Below are 17,573 nucleotides of genomic sequence, written 5' to 3' on the forward strand. Positions count from 1 at the left end.
ATCTCACTTTTATAGTTTTGACTCGAGCCAAGTCGAGTCATTTTCAATTCATCACCGAGTCAAGTCCAAGTCCAAGTCATGGAGTACAGTGTCGAGTCCAAGTCATGGAGTACAGTGTCGAGTCCGAGTCATAGTGTTTTGACTCGAGTCCTAGTCATAGTCATTACGTTCACTGTTCAGTTCCGTGTTAATGTCACGTGAAACCCACTTTTTACAACTCTGCTCGGTGATATCGAATGCTTCGCGTTCATAATATACTAATTTTTCTCACTTTTAACAGTTTCTGGTATCACTTTGAACTGCCAGTACTGATAGACGAAAAAATAGTAGTGTAATAACTTTACTATTCTTCGAAATTACAATGAAATGCATGTCTTGGTAGATACGGTCTCAAGTCATATGACTTGGTTCGAGTCATGTGAAATGACTCGAGTACAAGTCGAGTCAATACACAAATTGACTTGAGTCGAGTCGAGTCATTTTTCACTTTTGAGAAAATGACCCGAGTCAAGTCGAGTCACCCAATAATTGCGACTCGAGTCGAGTCATGACTCGAGTCATTACAACCCTGGTCTACGAGCAGCAGAACTCAAGATATGTCATTGTCTGACGGGTATTCCTCCGTGCGTTTGACGCTAGTCCGCGAGAATTCTGTTTCTCTGTTTTCAGAAGCGGCCTTGGACGGCTTTAGAGATATCTAGTATTCCTCATTCCAGCATTCATATACAATAATTGCCTTTAACTATATATAGAAACAAACAACAACTGTCGTCCATTATATTTTGTGGCATATTTAGAGGTCACTCAGAGCCGCAAGAAGGCTACTTTGGAGCCGCGGTTGGGAATCAATATTATAAGGAATAAATGTTGTTTATGTAGCTTGCATTATGCGTATTTTACAATTTTGCTAATCCCGGGAAATCCCGGGATTGAGAAGCGAAAATCCCAGGATTTCAAATTCGATCCCGAAGTCCCAACCCTAGTAAGGAGTTGAATAATCGTTCTTTCGCAGATAAATCGATTAGATCTGTGAAATAATCGATTTCTTCGGATTTTTTCGAATGTAATCGATTGCGATTACGATTACTTTAAATTACTGTAATCGTCGTAATCGACTATACGAATGCAAATCAGCATCACCACATGTCTGGACATGTGTAAAAAGTGGCCAACTGAGCTAGATCACCCTTCTTGTTCATATATTTGTGAATCTAACTTGAAAGGAGTATGATTACTAGGGCCATTTTTATATGACCTTAAAAAATCAATTATATGACTTTATTTTCGGGAAAATATGACTTTATATGACTTTATGCGAAAATCGTGTGTTTTTACATGTAACCAACGTCACTCATGGAACTGACGAGTAAAACATGAACAACATAACAGTAATACACATCCATTTTTATTTTAAACCACTTTTGTAGTACAGTTTCATAGTGTGGAATGTTGGAGTTGAATTGACTTTATTAAAGAAAATGAGCGCTCCACAGACGCTGATGTTGGTTGACACTTCTGCAGTTTTGCATACAGCGCTGGTGAAATGTCTTGTCTTTGTAGCTCCATAATTTGTTTCACATCGTTTTTGTCCCATCGCTTCTTAATGTAATTTTTGAGCTCAAGCGGATCTTTTCCGAAATGGAGGGCATTTAGATCAGCATTAGCTTCTTTGATAGTGTACGCACAACTTTCAATTTTCAGTATCAAGTTTGAAATATTTTTGTAGTGGAGGCATATTTCTGTTAACTGACTCGTCAACTTTGGATCGTTCACTGAATCTTTGACGCTCTTTACAATAACTCCTTCAGCTTCCCGTGCGTTGACTATTTCTTTCACTTGTGGAAGTCTCTGAACTTCAAATGACGTCCCACTTCAGTGCACAGAAGTAAAACAGATTGTGTAGCAACACAATGCAATATGTGACCTCATAATGCAATGTGTGACCTCATAGGTCTGCGACTGTAACTGTAATGTTATGTAGGCTAACCTTACAGTTTGCCTTCGTTCAACTAGAAATTGCCTTACTTTCTTAGTGCGTAATTGCTTCAATTGGCACTTTTTATTTAAAGTATACAACAATATGACTTTATAACTCAAATATGACCTAACCAGAAAAATATGACTTTATATGACTTTATAACTTGCTTAATACACCCCATATGGATGCGGTTTTTGCGCTAAAATTGATTTCACGACTTACTGATGCATAGAAAAAAATATGACTTTAATGACTTTAAATGGCCCTAATGATTACCCAGTATGAACCTCGCGTCATTCGAATAAAGTAAATATGGGACCGTTGACCATCACTAGGGTTTCATTTAAAACAGACGGTGTTTTAAAACACTTTGTTTAAAACATGTTTTGTTTTAAGCAAAGGCCTTTAAAAAAAATTATGCCATATTTGTGTAAATAATTTCCAAAAACATGTTGTCAAACAATCAGGTTTATTAATATTTTCATCGTTTCACAACATCACAAAACTGCGATACAATGAAAAGATAGGAAGGTGTCGAAACAACTTGGAGTAGCATTTAAGGTCAGACACCCACCTTAGCCTAGGGAGGCGAAGTAAATAAGAGGCATGCACACTGAATGAAAAGTAATGCAGAGAATATAAGACGCAAGCGACAAAATGAGGTGGCATGTGCGGAGGGCGAGGTCGATGTTAGGTCGTGGTCCGGTAATCCTGAAGACTGACTAGTATTGATTTAGAAGAAATTGCTTGTATTTCGACTTGAATGTGGACATGTTGTATGAGCCTGCGGACGATTGCCCCCTGATATAGCCGACGTATATCGATATGTGATGGTTGGAACCCTCAGAACAGCCGGTTCAACAGCAATAGTACAGATATTTCGTCAAAAGAGCTATATTTTTACCCTATATTTTCAATTGGTAATGTCAATCGACTATGACGTCACAATTGAATATATAAAAAACTTGTTTGTTTTAAATTGATTTTTGTATTAAGTGCTGAAGGCTGTCTCTTTCACATCGCGTATTAGCAGTAGGCTGGGACAGTGCTGATTTATTTATTGCAAGGATGCGGCCATCACAGCCGTCTATGCTGACGGTTTGGACAATGGACATTGACCCTCCGTCACTTCAGAGTTTGACTCCCCCGCACGATGTGTCTAACACCTGACCGACAATGTAGCGTAATGGTGAAGCGTCCGGCTTCTTGATCGGTAGGTCGTGGGTTCGATCCCCGGCCGGGTCACACCAAAGACCTGATTAGTAAAACTGGTATAAATGTCTTCCCCGCTTGGCGCTCATGCATTACAGGGATAGCATGGAGGGCTGGTGCAAGACTTAGAAAGCCGTACAAGGCTATATCTGCACCTTCCTTGTCCAGCGGCATATGCCCATCATGCACTCATGGTATGCATATGCGCAGATCGTGCGTATGTGTATCATGAGTCGGTGTATATGCCGCAAAAACATTAGGGACAAAAATAAACTACGTCATTTCCTTTTTCCTGTCTATATACAGCAGTAAAAGCGTCTGCGAATAACAATTATCCTTGAAGAGAATGAGCAGAACTTGTGGAAGTATCTTACCTGACATCACTCGATACCTCTGTGCCGTCGACCCATTTGAATTGACTTTCTGCCTCGAAATCTGTCATGCCGATCCACCACCTGGATGGCTGGAACGCTTTCACTTGGTCATAGGCGTAGTCCTGTAAATGGGGCTCGTGAGTTTCAAGAACTAATATAAATTCGCTTCGAGCCACAAGTCAATCCATATTTCTGAAACCCCGAGTGAGTTCAAGTCATTCAATTGCAAAGTGACTGGGGTCAAGTCAAGTGATGTGAAAAAGTTGACTCAAGGCATTCCATCACCGGTTTTTAGTAAAACAACTTTTAAATCAGGAACGAAAAAGTTGAACATTTGCTCCTTCGTTGTTATATGTGCCCCTGTCGCCATAAATCATGTATAGGCCTACCTTCATTGTGTATTACAATTCAATGTAGAATTCCAAATCAGCACGTTAAGTGCATCGTTATTCCAAAACTATATAGTCCATTGTTGGTGCGGGTAAACCCTATTTATTTACAGTCCCCACAGAGGTAGTCAAAGCAGTCACTGTTGGTAATCAAGTAGAAGTAGAAGTAACATCCCGAATTTCTACTCAAGCAGAATTAGCGATTTACAAGTAAGTAAAAAAGTAAGTATTTTAGGCTTAGTTTTGTCGAGGCAAAATCTGGTTGAATTAGGTCTACTTGAAAACGTAGAAGTAGACGAATGCTTTGCGCAGCAGAATATTTGATGACTTAAAATTAATGTCACGAGTTATTCCGCATTTCTCATACGTCCAGTCTGAGTCAAATCATTCTGTGACAGTGACTCGAGCCAAATCGGGTCATTCAAATATGCGACTCAGGTCTCACTCGGGTGGAATCATGGCCCGTATCGCCCGCCACATTGTTAGAATCATGTTGTATCGATTGTAAAAAAGATGGACTGATATGAGGAGCTACAGAAAATTCAAACCCTCTGTTCCACGGTATTGAATATTGCCAGGTCTGCGCCCCGCGTCTGACAGAACGAACTCGCTCCGGTAAAAGTATCCTTCAGATCCCGTCCTATTCCTCTTGAGAAGTACCAACAATAATTGTCATACTCCTTCCAATCTTCAGGGCATTGCCCGAATGCTGCAAATATAATTTGGATAAACCTACTGTTCTTGGTATTCACAAAAATATCGTGAACTGCCGCACTGATTGAGAAAACATCGAACACTAGCGTACTGCAAACACAGATTATTACATCCAACTGACACCTTACCCAGTTTCGTTGACGCTAATCCAAGAAAAATCGTGAAAACGAGGCAATATCTCTTCATCTTGACTAATTATACGGATGTTCCGGAAGTATCGACGACTGTATGCTATGAAATCAACTATTTGTCATCCATCCATAGATGGATCGTCAACTCGGAATGATCCTGTATACCGTATGAGCAGGGGTATAGTTACGGCGGAATTTTCCTGTAAATAAATGTTTACAGCGCAACAAGCGCTAATCGTACCGCCCAAACATTGCAGTGTTAAACCAACACATGACGTTAGCAGGAATTTAGATAATATAAGGCACATTTGTATTTGCATTGTTTGCGTTTCATCGTGTAACACTTCATTAATAAGTGAACTAATCAACGTGAATGCATGTGATTAAAATGATTTCATAACGTGGAAAGAGCGGTATTCGCAAAACGATTATTACTCAATAATAAAGTTTACTTTGGCTGAAGATTTTCCGTCCTGCCGCTATTCCAGATTACGTAAATCGTTATTTAGTCTTCGGAATGAGATTTGTGATATTTGAAAGTCGCTTCACTCTGAATTTTCTTGGTTCGAAATCGATTTTATTTAGCTTTTCTTGAGCAATATAACTCAACTATTGAGGAGACTTATATTATACTGTTATGTGTCATTATATTGTACAAGGATCACTAGCTGAAGCACCACACCAATCAGTGAATATGACACGGAGTAGCATAAAGTAAATATGCCAACTAGTCATATCGGTAAATATGCTAGGGTGGTACAGGTACCTTGCATATGCAACGACACTCTGCAAGGTACATTCGACAACGATGAAGCTGCAGATATTTTTGCTGATCATTGCCGTTATTGGAGTTTCGCTGGGTAAATTATGAATTCGCTGCAATATGTCTAGCATTATATGAGCGTGGATAATTTAGTAAGAGCCTCTTGGAGGTACAGAACTTCAAATACAATTGAATAGTATAATCATATTGAAATGAACCAGAATATTCAATTGTATAATTTATGAAATGGATTAATTGGAAAATGTGGTGAAGTCGTAAATAGAATACGAGAATAATTAACCGTTTGGTTTTCAAATCGCAAATGTAATGCGAACTCGTTGTGTTTTCAGGCGACAATGACAAACTCGCCTTCTCGCTGAATCAGGATGGTTCATATTCCTTTGCTGCGGGCGGAAACCATGCCTTCAATCTTACCAGTGGGGATGCCTTCCTTCAGTCCAATAAATTGCCTTACTCAGCGAAAGACGGAACCTTGAAACTACAAAGTGATTAGATTAATCAATAAATTTGGGACGGATCGTATTTGCAGTCCAAACTAGTGGTGTCTGTAGTTGTGATGACATACTAGACGTTAAAATATTTTCGTATGTATGCAACAGACTTTTCAATTCTAGAAAATTCATTGCTGCCGTGTCCCTAGGTCAAACCGCATTGAAAGGGGAGGATGCCATGGGGGAATACGAAGGAAATTCTTACACCTATTCGGCAGGCGCTGTCGCTGTGCACTACCAGGTGCTGGTGTATCAGGGTGGTCAATTTGCCCGATTCAGACAGGTATTGTTTGCGTTGTTGTTACTTGTTATTGTTATTATTATAGTACCGTACTCCATGGTGTTTCAACATCTGGTCATTTATGGTCAATTGGTCAACAGGTTGTTATGATTCTAGACCTGCCGACTTTTAGTATGACCTAGGTGAGGCTAGAACCGTCAACCCACTGCCGTTGCAGCAGACGTTACTCGCCACCAGTGTTTATTGGATTACTTATTTCCAATATACCCCATCGGACCACAGTGGCACAGAGAGTACAATTACGTCCTAGAAATGCATTTGAATTGGAGCCTTGAAAATAATTGTTCATTTACATTTCATGGAATACATAAATATAAGCGACGTTCAAAATTTAGTATGGAGTACGTGTACAACTGCACAATTGCACATCTCAAACTGTCAAGATATGTCTGAGGGTGGTGTGAGCGCGAGGTTCACGTTCGCGTTCTGTGTGTGAACCTCTGAAATTTAGAGGTTCACGTTCACAAACGAACCTTGGTAGGTTCTGCACTGTGAACCTTTTTCATAAATTACAATTTAACGCGTCAATATAACATCTTTGTTTGAAATTCTTTGCATTTCAACATCTGACCACTCTATGCATGGCCCTGGCAGCATCCAAAACCGACACTAAACCAGCATGAGCATGCACCTTGATAATCTTAAACAGTTTACTTGCTTTGTTACAAACGTTCGCTCGAGATATTCAGATTTCCGTTTGTGAATATTGAGTGACTACATGCTGTGAGCTTGACTCGCCATCACACAATATCACGAACGAAATATAGTCCGCGAATGATGCTTATTCAACCAATCAACGAAATTGATATGAAGAATACATCGTTGTTTAAAGTAAAAATCTAGGCGGCTTCCTACGGGATCCATCTTGATTTGATATGTTTATCGGATCATAAAAACCAAATCCGTGTGTGGTGCGTGGTGTTGGCTAACTTGTTTATGGGGTTTACACTCTGTTCGTCGAAATTGTTGGCAGAGCGACGGAAGATATTGATTTTATGGGATTATTATAGCATTTGCTTGCTCCAATTGATACATTTGGTGACGTTTAAAAAGTCAGCATGTACTTCAGCTTTGTGACATAATGGGGCCTGAGTCGACACTATAGGTATCGCACACACTCAAATGTAGGGTTGCAATGAGCAGTATGACGTCACGTGACGTCATAGGTTCGCGTTCACACGAATCTGAACCTTTCAAAGGTTCACACCATCCCTATACATTCGATATTTTATCGAATTGATCCATCCATACCTTTCCGTTGAGTTCATATCGCGTTCTTGCCGACATGTCGAGATATTAGCATGGTTGTTGTATTATTTTGCACATTAAAAAGAATCTAGGAAGATTCAGACCAATGTTCGAATATATAGGGTTATTAGGCTACTCCCGCATATGCCGTTGAGTCCTATCTTTATTGTATCCCGGCATTTAGCATCTACGCAACAACGTCGACTAACTTCATTTCTTCGCCCAGGTGTTTCCAGAAGGGGTACGAAACTCGAACATGTCTAATCATGACGATGTTGTCTCAGCTTTTCCCAATTTTCGTACTGATCAAGGGACAAAAGATATCGGATATATGAACATGTTTGACAATATGTGCGGGTATTCATACGTTATCGGCAAGTGAGATATATATTTAATTTGTTTTTCCAGCATACAGGAGAATACCAGAAAGTGACGCTAGAAAACAGCTATATTAGCAAAGCAAGCGATGATACATTTGGAATCGCCACTGAGCTTATATAAAGATCGTTAAACAACTGATTTGTATTCCAGTTTCAGCTCGGCGAAATTTCTGAGAGGTGGCCAAAGAGCGGGCCCGCTGGTTGCATTCGACAGCAAAGGAAACGTGATGATTTTATCAGCTTTCAGCAACTTTATGGCTCACAATATGCATTTCAACTTCACCACGTTACAAATGAACTTCGGAATCATGGGCGGAGTCACAAATATTCCAGTTAACTATGAAGTAAGCGGGTAACGAAATTTGAAAGTGGATTTTCACGACGACTTTCAATTCAAAGTTATGTTTCGCAAGCTATACCAATCCATAATTTGGTACAGAACTTCAATATACAATAGAACAAAAAATTAATATTGAAATATACCCGTCAGAGATAATCGTCAGTAACTAGTAGAGAATTGAAAACAGCATTGTATCAACAATCGTATCGCGAAACACGACGTTACCAGAATGAAACTTCGAATAATCGAGTCGAACAGGTGAATTAATGGCGAGAAATCAATTATATGGGCCTATTTTAAATGCCATTATTGAAGTCAGCAGAACAAACGGTAGGCCGACCTACTTTTCTCATATATGGTATGGTTTCGTCGTAGAAAATTCCTAGCTGTGTTATTGGCCGGATTCATATTGAGCCCTTATTCACGCTTCTCATCTAGATTGACACTATTCTTTACTTCGGAAGTAACGGCATCAATCCGGCGATCGAAGGTTGGGGTCATGTGCTGACGAAGAGGTTCGGAAAGACTCCCGAAGTCAGAGACAACGACTTCACGATACGATATCTCGGCTATTGGACTGATAATGGTAAGGTCTGGTTTATTACAGGAACACCAAATAAATGCATAAGCTTGATTTTAATTGCGGTTTGTTTGTTTATTGCACACACACTTCGCGCTTATAGCCTTATGATTCGAGTCATTTGCGCCACGAGAATCACTAGGCTACTGTAACGTTCGTAGGTCTTCGGCTTTGTATGCTTTTCGGGCTACTTCCGGTCAAGGCTTCCTTCGCCATCGTTTTCTCTCGCTTCCATCAGTCCTTGTCGACGCATGTACCAAGCTCAAAACCCCGCCTACATTGTCCAATTTGCTGACTCAGCCACACGTATTTACCGCGCTCGCCGACTTCATTATCTCATGTGGCAAGCATAAAGGTTTTAAAATTGCCTTTAATTAATTATACCCTCAGTCTCATGGCGTAGAAAGCAAACATTAGATATATATACAATATACATGCATCTTTTTGCATAATACTTTATTTATTTATACATTATATAGGACTATACGGTTTCTTAAATACTACTAAATTACTTCATCGTAACATATGACCATAGCGAAATAGTTCAATCCATCAGGATAGTCCGATAGTGTAATGGTGGAGCGTCGGGGTTAGTGATCGGTAGGTCGTGAGTTCGATCCCCGGCCGGGTCAGACACAAACGTGATAATAACACTGGTATCCGTGACTTCCCCGCTTGGCGCTCAGCATTACAGGTATAGCATGGCGGTTAGAACAAGACTTAGAAAGGCTATTTCTGCGCCTTTCTTGTCCAGCAGCATATGTGTGTGTGTGTGAAAAACACGAGTCGGTGAGTATGCCGCAAAACATCAAGGACATAAATATACAGAGTTGTATTCCTATTCCTGTTTAGGAGCATTCTACTACTACCAAAAAGAACAAAATAAGACCTACGAAGACACAGTGTTAGACGTTGTGAAGTACGCGTCTTCTGCCGGAATACCGTATAGATATTTGCAATACGATTCTTGGTGGTACTACAAGGGTATAGGCTACGGAGTCAAGAACTGGACTGGGATGAATGATGTCTTTCCACACGGGATGGAGTGAGTGTCCCACGTTTTATCGTTACCGGTTTGCCTCAGTTATCTATAATTCACACAACAGCTTGACTTTGAAAAGTTATTCACGCTTCGATCACTATATTTATCCCAGGTATTTATTCCAACAACACGGCCTCCCCGTTGCTGCCCACAATCGCTACTGGTCATCCAATACAGATTACGCGAAACAGAACGGCGGGAAATATAACTTTGTGGTGGAGACGTCCAAGGCAATTCCTAATGACGATGTAAGAAATAGGCCCTAGTATATACCCATTCACAGACCGAATGCCGTTGAATAAAATGAAGTCGAATTTGCAGCCAGCGGAGTTCTTTTTAATATATTAATTTCTAGAAATTTTGGGATGACCTTCTTCACAATTCCACTGCCTGGGGTCTCATCATGTACGAGCAGGATTGGCTTGATCGCGAATTTGAATTGATGACGGTGAGTGAGCATTTAGCCTAAGTGTGTATAGACATAAGAGCATCCAAGAGCCAACATAATTGCATAAGGCACTTCAACATTTGGATTAAAGTTAAGGTTGTGGTCGAAGCCCCCCCCCCCCCCCCCCCCCCGCTATTTGGATTATGCGTTTTTTTCAAGGATAATAACGTATAAACATGGAAATACGTGTACCAAGCAACAATATAATTCCGTACAGGTGTGTCAATCATCATCAAATCTCTGCATTTGTTAGAAAAGTCCAGTATCCCGATAATCATCACGTCTCTGCATGCGATAGAATTACTTTGTTTTGATGTAGTCTATCCTTGCACACATGCAATAACGGACATGGCCCAACCTTGCCGGGCTGAAAGATATGTAATAATAACAGTTTCTATAGGGGGGTCTGGGGGGCGGAGCCCATCAAAAGTTACGGTTGGATACTTAAAGAGGGCCCCCGGTAAGTCTCGCCCAGCCTCCCCCCACCCCACCCCCCTTCGTAGTGTCACCACTAGTTGTGGTTAAGTTAAGTTTAGATTTAGAGTTAGTTCAGTGTCAAAGTTAAGGTTAATTTCGAGTTTAGTGTTGTGTTTATGGGGTTGCTTGTTGGATTATAAAGTCATTTGCTTAGGTGTCGCATGCTCAATAAATGCCGAACAATTATTCGAATATCGCTTGAGATGCAGATTGCAATTATATTATTCCTCATATAAGGCGACTCACACTGACATCAATCTCGGAAGAAACTGGCTGCTTCAAATGGGACACGGGGCAAGTGAACGCGGAATGACTGTTCAATACTGCATGGCTTTGTCGCGACACATGTTGCAAAGCGTGGAGATCCCGTCTGTAACGCAGGTTTGTCGCTATTAGTGAATAGTCTCTCGCTGTTTAAAGCAGACTGATACAATTAGCTAATTCTGGTTGTCCATACTAAATAATGTAATCTAATTCTAATCTAATTTGTGAAATGTTTTCATGCTCGGATTTCAATTCCAATATAATTTCTGGTTTCCTGAAAATGCTACAAGACCACTGTATAGTGCGTACCGAGCCAAGATTGATGCATAGATATTTGCCACTGTACTACTTATTGGAGCGAACTCTGTTTTGATAAGAACTGAACTTTGTTTTTGTTGTGATTTTTCCAAGTCGGAATTTCATTTAATTTGCAACACTTAGGAATTCAGTAATTCTAATTTGAATCTAGTTTGGAAAATCTGAAAATGTTCTCGTTGTCCAGCTCTGGTTTAGAGACTTGATTGAATCTTAAATATGAATTCTCAGGCTCGCGTAAGTCATGACTATCAGCCTGGCAACGATCAATGGAAGATCGGCGTTACGTCCATGTTCGCAAACGCCTTGCATTTGGCCCCGTTCAAAGACACGTTCTGGACGACTTCCCACCAGAACGGGAGCGAATACAATAACGACGAGAAATATCCTGCCTTGCAAGCTGCGGTAGCCACGTTGAGCACTGGACCAGTGGGTCCCAGCGACAGTATTGGTATGCAAAAGCGGGTAGACGCTAAGTTGGGGTAATCGTAATCTTATATATTCCCGCAATTACGCAATCAATTGGTGATGCAATTGTGGATATGTTCTTTTTAATTCTCTACTAGTTGCTGACGATTGCCCCTGACGAGTGTTAGCCGAAAAGATTCGGGTTTATTTACATATGAATGCAATATTCAATTGTATGTGTGCAATCAATTATGTTCAGAGGTGGTCAAAGACGTCAATGTTGCTATTCAAGTGTAAGTGGAAGTAATGCGATTTTAAATAGTGTCAAAACTACTTCAAGCGGGGGTATTAATAAAAGGTTAACTCAAGTAATTACTCTCCAAAAGTAGATTTGATCGAGGATCCGCGTACTTTAGGGAGTAATGGGCGCTGTTTTCGAAATTGCAAGATAAACCTTTGAGAGAATTTAGCAGTAGCAATTTATGTGTTGGCTATTTCACGTGGTTCTTATGACCATTTCACACATTGAAGTGATACAGACATATCCCGAAATCCCCAAACTACTTTCTACTTTTCAAAATATAAATTGTAAAAGTAGGTCGGTTTGCCTTAAAACTGCCAAGTTCAAGTACCAGTTAAAGTAGTCTAGAACAAAACCATTCAAGAAGTTAAGACTACACGATTACTCCTAAAAAGTAGAAGTAGCCTACTCAGTTACAGACCACCTCTATACATGTGCTTCTCGTATACCAAGTTTAACAAGGTCCGTGGACATTGAGCATGCGACATAATAGCATTCGACAGATGAGCATGTGAGTTAAATTGCAGGTTAGAGTTAGAATTACGATATATTAAGGGTAAATGTCTGGGCTATGGTTGGGGTCAGGGTTAGGGCTAGTTTAGGGGTTATAAAGTCACATGCTCAAGTGACGCGTGCCGAAGTGTCCATGCTCAACTGTCGTGTTTCATTGTGTCGCATGCTCGTGCTCATATGTTTAACAAAGGTGTATGTTAAGAAGTTCAGCTTCCTAACAACTTGACGTTTTCAGGCATGACATCAAACATCATTCACCGTTCATGTCGCTCCGATGGGTTGCTTCTTAAACCTTCGAGACCTATAACAACTCTCGACGTGCATATCGTGAATAAAGCATTACCGTCGCTATTGACTCCAGGTACGTATAGGCTGGGTCAAATTGGCCTGCTTCAAACTTAGACCACACCTCCCCATAATCCACTTTGTATCGAATCATCATTGACACTGTGCATGAAACGTGACTTGGAGTGTGTATTTTGGCTCTATTTATCAGTAGGGCTGGGCAAAATCGAGTACCTTGAGTGATTTGATTCTGAATCACGACTTTTTGCTTCGAGTCGAGTCGAATTTTCGAGTATCACTCATTATGACGTAATAACAGTATGTAAGATGTTCAATGTCCATTGTCCATGTTCAAATTTGTACCTTTTATCCGTACACAAAGAATATAATGTCTTTTCTCCATCACATTGAAGATAATTTTCTATTTTTTCGACCATACATTCATTGCGCTTTGTTACATGTTGTGGGTTGATCATGACTTCAGAAATATGTTATTCCAAGTAATGTTAGTAGCTCTGTACTATGTGTTTCGTATGCTGCGATACGGGCAATCAAGGTTTCAATTATTCCACAGTGGAAACTAGTATCGAAACTATAATTAACTTTCAGTGGCGTGGAGCGTATGGTTTCAGTACTCGAAAAAATCGTCTTTTACTACTCGAATCGAATCATTAGAATTAATACGCGATTCAGATTCGAGTACTCGAATTATTCTGCCCAGCCCTATTGATCAGGATATTTATGAGACCCAGAAAGTATCCGATGCCTGTCAGCTAGTAACTTGCCTATACGGATCGTTGTTCTGCGGTATCCGCGCCCAATCAATTGGTATACGGTATTAATCCAGTTCTTATCATTTGTCCATTTGACTGACACCAATATGTTAAAACATGAATTTGATATTGTAGTCTCCTCAAGAAGACATAAATAATTACTATCGATATTTACCTTAATGGCGTAGCCTATAGTCCGTTGCAAAATTGATCATTTAACCTATGTTGTTGATGAAATTAGTTAGCGTGTGGCGCAAAAGACCTTTGTTGTTATTGCTATAAGCTCCATAACATTATTTTATTAATTATTAATAATAATATCAATAACAATAATCCATGGTCTAGATTCGTGAGAGGTGAGAAATATTCCCCATATTTTAGCAATGAGGAACTGTGTCACCTCCGATTACGTAATTAGGTCATGTCGAGGCATCGAATCTGCTATAATTTGAATATTTTTTGAAACTGTAACGGCATGAAGAACCATGAAGAGGATAACGTATTGCTGAAGTTTGAAATTAAGCAATTATATCAAAATTCCTGGTCCGGATCCGATACCTTCAGAATATTGTTAGGATCTAATCCAATCCTGTTTCCAAAAGTCAATAATGCAATATTAAAAACCTGTACTTGTACAATGTACAAGTATACATGTATGTATACTATACCCTCACCGATAAAACAAACTCCCCTACAGAAGGTATAGATATTAAGCTATAAATAAATATCCTCGCTTTGCCGCAGCATCTGCAAATCTCGAAGCAGAAGTCTTCACCACCTACTCCGATATCTCATACACAACTCACATCGGACGCCATGGCGTGATGCTAGTGACTGACCTTACGACCGCTTTCCAAGCCGCTCCAGAAATGATGTACATGGATCCCCAGGTAGATACATGACAAGGGGCCTTTACCAGAGCTGCTACATACTTTAACGCACAAGTGTCCGAGCTTGCTTTATGTATGATATGTAAAGTATTGTTGAAAAATACTATCGTAAAGGATGCTACCAATTTTATAGGGAACCTATGTCGCGTATAATGGGTACCCTGGAAACGATCTGAATGCATACGAGATTGCAGCGATGAAATCACACCCCGTTCCTAAGTGTGGTCGATCGGACTTCCAGCTGTGGTATTTCTCCCCTATTATCACAGTGTAAGCCGATTACAATATCATTGTGTAATATGTTACATTATGAGATCAGCTCGTTAGGTTTATGGTCTGATTTATGATTAATTTTTCGTCATTGTAGTGGCGGTAGAAGATTGGCGGTATTGGGAGAACGAGGGAAATGGGTTCCACTATCGACGCAACGCACCAAGAGCGTTGAAGTGACAGCAATCAACATAGTCGTACATGCTGAAGGCGTCCCAGGCGAGGTTCGTCAATCAAAATTAACCTTAGATGCTAACTATAGTTTGACTTACCATTCATGTGTATGTCATATATCATGTCGCACGGATTTATTGCGGGTTAGGACGTAAGGGCTTATTGAGAAAGAGAGAGAGGGAGAGAGAGAGAGAGAAAGAAAGAGAGAGAGAGAGAGGGATGCTGAGCGCCTATTGGTTTGACACCATCCCGTGGCAGAACTACTAAATCACTCAATTCCAACATTGAAAGCTGAAGAATCCTTGTTCTTGTCCTTTTTCAGAGCATACAGTTCGGATTCTATGACCCTTCGGACGAATACGATAACAAAGTAGCATTTGTGAACTGCAGCTTCGGAAATTCGGGGAAGATACGATTGACCTACCCCTCTACATCGCAATCGTGCATACAGGAGTGATTGGCTGGAAATCAGAGTAATAAACTTGCAACAAACGATGAACTGACTAAAGACGTTTTGCTACAACCTATAATCAAAAAGACAGTGGGATTACTGCAAAGCGGACACCAAAGAAGACGAATATATATGTTGAATTTAAATTGTTCGATTAGATCGAAACGACTATAAATTCTGTGACTAAGTATCTGCTGTGCTTCCGCGTTTGTGTCTGGTGATTGGGATAGGATTATAATGATATCCGCGCGTTGTCTTCTTTTATTGTGATGGGCACAAAACAATATATTTCTTACACAAAATGCAATGACATGAACGGGTCATCGTCGTCGTGGTACTGCAAACATACAATACAATAAGGGTTTGTAGATTACCTTCCGGCTGCACTCGGCGGGTGTTACTCGAAAGTCGTGAGAAGGACCATATTACATACTCATGACATCGCTATTCTCTTTCTTCGAAATTCGGTGCGCAAACGATATCGCACGACTTTGATTCACAGCCGTAGCTAGAAACATATGGTTCATGCGAAACTGAACAGCTTGTTCAAGGAAAGAATGATGCATTACCACGAAGTGCCATCCCATATTAATTCTACGAAATTTATGTGGAAAGGAAGCAAGGTCTGGCGTATAATTAGTGAGTCAAACCACATTTGCGAGGCTCGCATTCACAACAATGATTTTTAGACATTGCCATTCCTAGCACCACTGCAGAGCTTCAATGCTAGGGAGCGAATTTGTAGCATATTTCATTCTATTTTGACAAAATATTCAACTGACAATTTCTCGCGCTTCGCGCGATTTACCTCTAGCTTACAATTATTGCTTCGAGTCCGAATATCTTGAGAAGTCTCACAACAGGCATACCCATAATATATGCGTTGGAAATGCCAACATCCTGGTTGATCTAATATTTTTCGGACATGAAGATAAGGGGTGCGTGAAATTTTTCACCATCATCAAGATGGGGGATGTCTAAAAAATTTTGATAACCGCTGATCTAGGTCAAGGGAGATGTTCCATTTGAAAGAATTTTAAACATCGTTCGACAGATTCCTGTATCTTTTCATTCTATCGCAATCTTGTGGTGTTTCAACATGATAAGATTTCTAGACAATTGAACGAACAAAGATAAACAAATTATTACATTACCTTAAATTTACACTGTTACAATTAAATCTACAGTTTAAAATTCACGATTTACAGTTTAATTTTCCGAAACTCACAATATAATCATTTCCGACAAATATCCCTCCTCTTCCCCCGCCGTTGCCGCCCTTACGGCGACAAAAAGACCCGACGAAAGAAAGCACTCACAAGGAATGGAAAGAACTAGTAGAAAGGGCCGCGGATTCAAAAAGATCAACATCGAAAAGAACTGTGACATCGGGCACTCTAGATGGATGTTAGAGTAAAGGATCGCTACTGATGCGTGTTGTTCAACATCCTCCTATCTGTTCATGACATCGCATTGTGTCTTATCGCATTACACATTGTGCGTGACTTGTTCAGATGAAAAATATAACCCAATATATAATTTATCTATATATCCCATTGCCAGTTTAATGCACGTACTTGGCAATTCCATAAGATCCTACCAATATCTTGGTTCACAGAACAAAAAGTAACTTTTATTCTCTTTGTTAAAAAAGAGGTGCGAAGAGGTAGTCGGTTTGGATCATGCTATGCTCTGCTATCATAGTGCAAAATCACAATGCAAAATTCGAGGCGAGTTGTGGGAGGTTCCAGGACCATGAGCAAAATAAAATTTATATTTTCGTAATCAGTACAGCAGCAGCTCTCCATTGATACCCGTTTTATCGTATTTAGCGCTCGACAAGCCGGTCAAAAACTACCGTAAAGTTGCCTTTGACCAAATGGAAAGTTTGACGTAGACCAATTTCACTGAGCCGTGAGATTTGCTTGTGTCCACGCCATAGGACACTATGATGCTATGCTACGCCATTTAATAATGATAATAATGATAATTGATCGATAAGTCACAACAATTTGACAAAATGGTGCAAGGTGTATTTCA

The 17,573-nt window shown here is 40.1% G+C and overlaps 2 protein-coding genes across 4 annotated transcripts in view; one reads left to right on the top strand and one right to left on the bottom strand.

Moving 5' to 3' along the window:
- Window positions 1–4,991, bottom strand: part of LOC145445504 (uncharacterized) — a 63,663-nt gene extending 58,672 nt beyond the window's left edge. For both annotated transcript variants that reach the window (XM_080323695.1, XM_080323694.1), the window contains exons 1-3: window positions 4,796–4,991; window positions 4,502–4,662; window positions 3,565–3,686 (exon numbers count right to left, since the gene is read on the bottom strand). In XM_080323695.1, the coding sequence (XP_080179821.1) occupies window positions 3,565–3,686; window positions 4,502–4,662; window positions 4,796–4,853 (341 nt within the window). In that variant the 5' untranslated portion in view covers window positions 4,854–4,991. The remainder of the gene's footprint in view (window positions 1–3,564; window positions 3,687–4,501; window positions 4,663–4,795) is intronic.
- Window positions 4,992–5,442: 451 nt separating this feature from the next.
- Window positions 5,443–15,721, top strand: LOC145445505 (uncharacterized). 2 transcript variants are annotated; one of them, XR_013917053.1, is made up of 17 exons: window positions 5,443–5,658; window positions 5,912–6,067; window positions 6,223–6,356; window positions 7,849–8,000; window positions 8,154–8,346; window positions 8,781–8,928; window positions 9,775–9,967; window positions 10,077–10,212; window positions 10,320–10,412; window positions 11,127–11,270; window positions 11,700–11,919; window positions 12,926–13,051; window positions 14,493–14,638; window positions 14,772–14,908; window positions 15,006–15,132; window positions 15,405–15,599; window positions 15,648–15,721. XR_013917053.1 is itself a non-coding variant. In XM_080323696.1 (16 exons), the coding sequence occupies exons 1-16, from the start codon at window positions 5,544–5,546 to the stop codon at window positions 15,537–15,539; spliced, it is 2,355 nt and encodes a 784-aa protein (XP_080179822.1). In that variant the 5' UTR covers window positions 5,444–5,543; the 3' UTR covers window positions 15,540–15,721. The 2 variants fall into 2 exon arrangements, 1 of the variants encoding a protein (XP_080179822.1); XM_080323696.1 differs by having other exon boundaries at window positions 5,444–5,658; window positions 15,405–15,721.
- The last annotated feature ends 1,852 nt before the right edge of the window (window positions 15,722–17,573 follow it).

Source organism: Botryllus schlosseri, chromosome 8 (assembly GCF_051294905.1).
Source record: "Botryllus schlosseri isolate E-star chromosome 8, Bs_hap1, whole genome shotgun sequence".
Classification (NCBI taxonomy): Eukaryota; Metazoa; Chordata; class Ascidiacea; order Stolidobranchia; family Styelidae; genus Botryllus; species Botryllus schlosseri.

Coding starts and splice junctions, on each gene's coding strand:
- LOC145445505 (XM_080323696.1), top strand. CDS start 5,544: ATGCTAGGGTGGTACAGGTACCTTGCATATGCAACGACACTCTGCAAG. Junction 8,001..8,153: donor TATTCATACGTTATCGGCAA/GTGAGATATATA, acceptor TTTGTATTCCAG/TTTCAGCTCGGCGAAATTTC. Junction 8,929..9,774: donor CGGCTATTGGACTGATAATG/GTAAGGTCTGGT, acceptor ATTCCTGTTTAG/GAGCATTCTACTACTACCAA.